Here is a 1,052-nt window from a genome sequence, read left to right as displayed (position 1 = left end):
CAGGAAAGCTGGGGAGGGACTTGGGACAAGGGCAGGGAGGGAGAGGACAAGGGGGAAGGGATTCAAACTGGAAGAGGGGAGATTGAGGTGAGACATGAGGAGGAAATTCTTGAGTGTGAGGGTGGTGAGAGCCTGGCCCAGGTTGCCCAGGGAAGCTGTGGCTGCCCCATCCCTGGGGGTGTTGAAGGGCAGGTTGGATGGGGCTTGGAGCAGCCTGGGCTGGTGGGAGGTGTCCCTGCCCATGCAGGGGTTGGATCTAAATGATCTTTGAGTCCCCTTCCAACCCAAACCAGCCTGTGATTCTATGATTCTACTAACTCAAAGCAACCCACAAAACACAGGCCAGCTCCACACCAGGCAAACAACAGGTACAATTTCTCATCTGAGCACTTGGGTTGAACATTGTCCTGTTGAGAGAAACAGAACTAAGATGGAAAGAGCTTGGAGGCAGAAACTGTTCCTCTGCTCTGCGTGCACAGGATTAATTCCAACATGCTTAGGAGATGGACTTTTTATGGCCATTGCCTTTGAAGACAACAATCTAGTTGGCTGCATGGGAAGTCCTACTGAACAGCTTCATGAAACCTGGACTACACCTCTCTGCTGATATCCAGCTCTCCAAGAAAAAGGTGCTAGACACATAATTGGGTGATACACACAATAACGTGTATCCATTAAGAGGGACACTCTCCCAGTCCTTCCACCCTTCCAAACACATACAAGGATTTATCATCACTTACAGACCCTCGGAGAAACAGAATGGGAATTTTAATTCCAAACTTCTCATCCAGGGCAGTGACTGCAGAGAGCAGCTGATAGGCTTGCTTCCCAAAGTCCTGGAGACCTCTCTCTGAGACACTGGGGACAGCACAAGAGGCTCTGAAACACACCAAGGAAACCAACCTTAAACACAGACAAATCAAGTTCCCTCCCCCTTCTTTCAAATATTGTCCATTCAAGTGGTAACTAATTAAAATACACCCTTCAGGTGACAGCAATAAAAGCAATCCAGCATGTTCTCATGTCAAGAAGAGACCAGAAGTCAAAATCAC

At 48.6% G+C, this 1,052-nt stretch overlaps 1 protein-coding gene across 1 annotated transcript in view; it reads right to left on the bottom strand.

Moving 5' to 3' along the window:
• WRN (Werner syndrome, RecQ helicase-like) overlaps positions 1 to 1,052 on the bottom strand; it is a 54,273-nt gene that overhangs the window by 24,097 nt on the left and 29,124 nt on the right. The window contains exon 22 of the mRNA XM_009999761.1: positions 741 to 879. Within this exon, the coding sequence (XP_009998063.1) occupies positions 741 to 879 (139 nt within the window). The remainder of the gene's footprint in view (positions 1 to 740; positions 880 to 1,052) is intronic.

Source organism: Chaetura pelagica, unplaced genomic scaffold (assembly GCF_000747805.2).
Source record: "Chaetura pelagica isolate M959 unplaced genomic scaffold, ChaPel_1.0 scaffold1366, whole genome shotgun sequence".
Classification (NCBI taxonomy): domain Eukaryota; kingdom Metazoa; phylum Chordata; class Aves; order Apodiformes; family Apodidae; genus Chaetura; species Chaetura pelagica.
The sequence above is the reverse complement of the archived record's forward strand: the minus strand, read 5'-3'. Positions and strand labels throughout refer to the sequence as shown.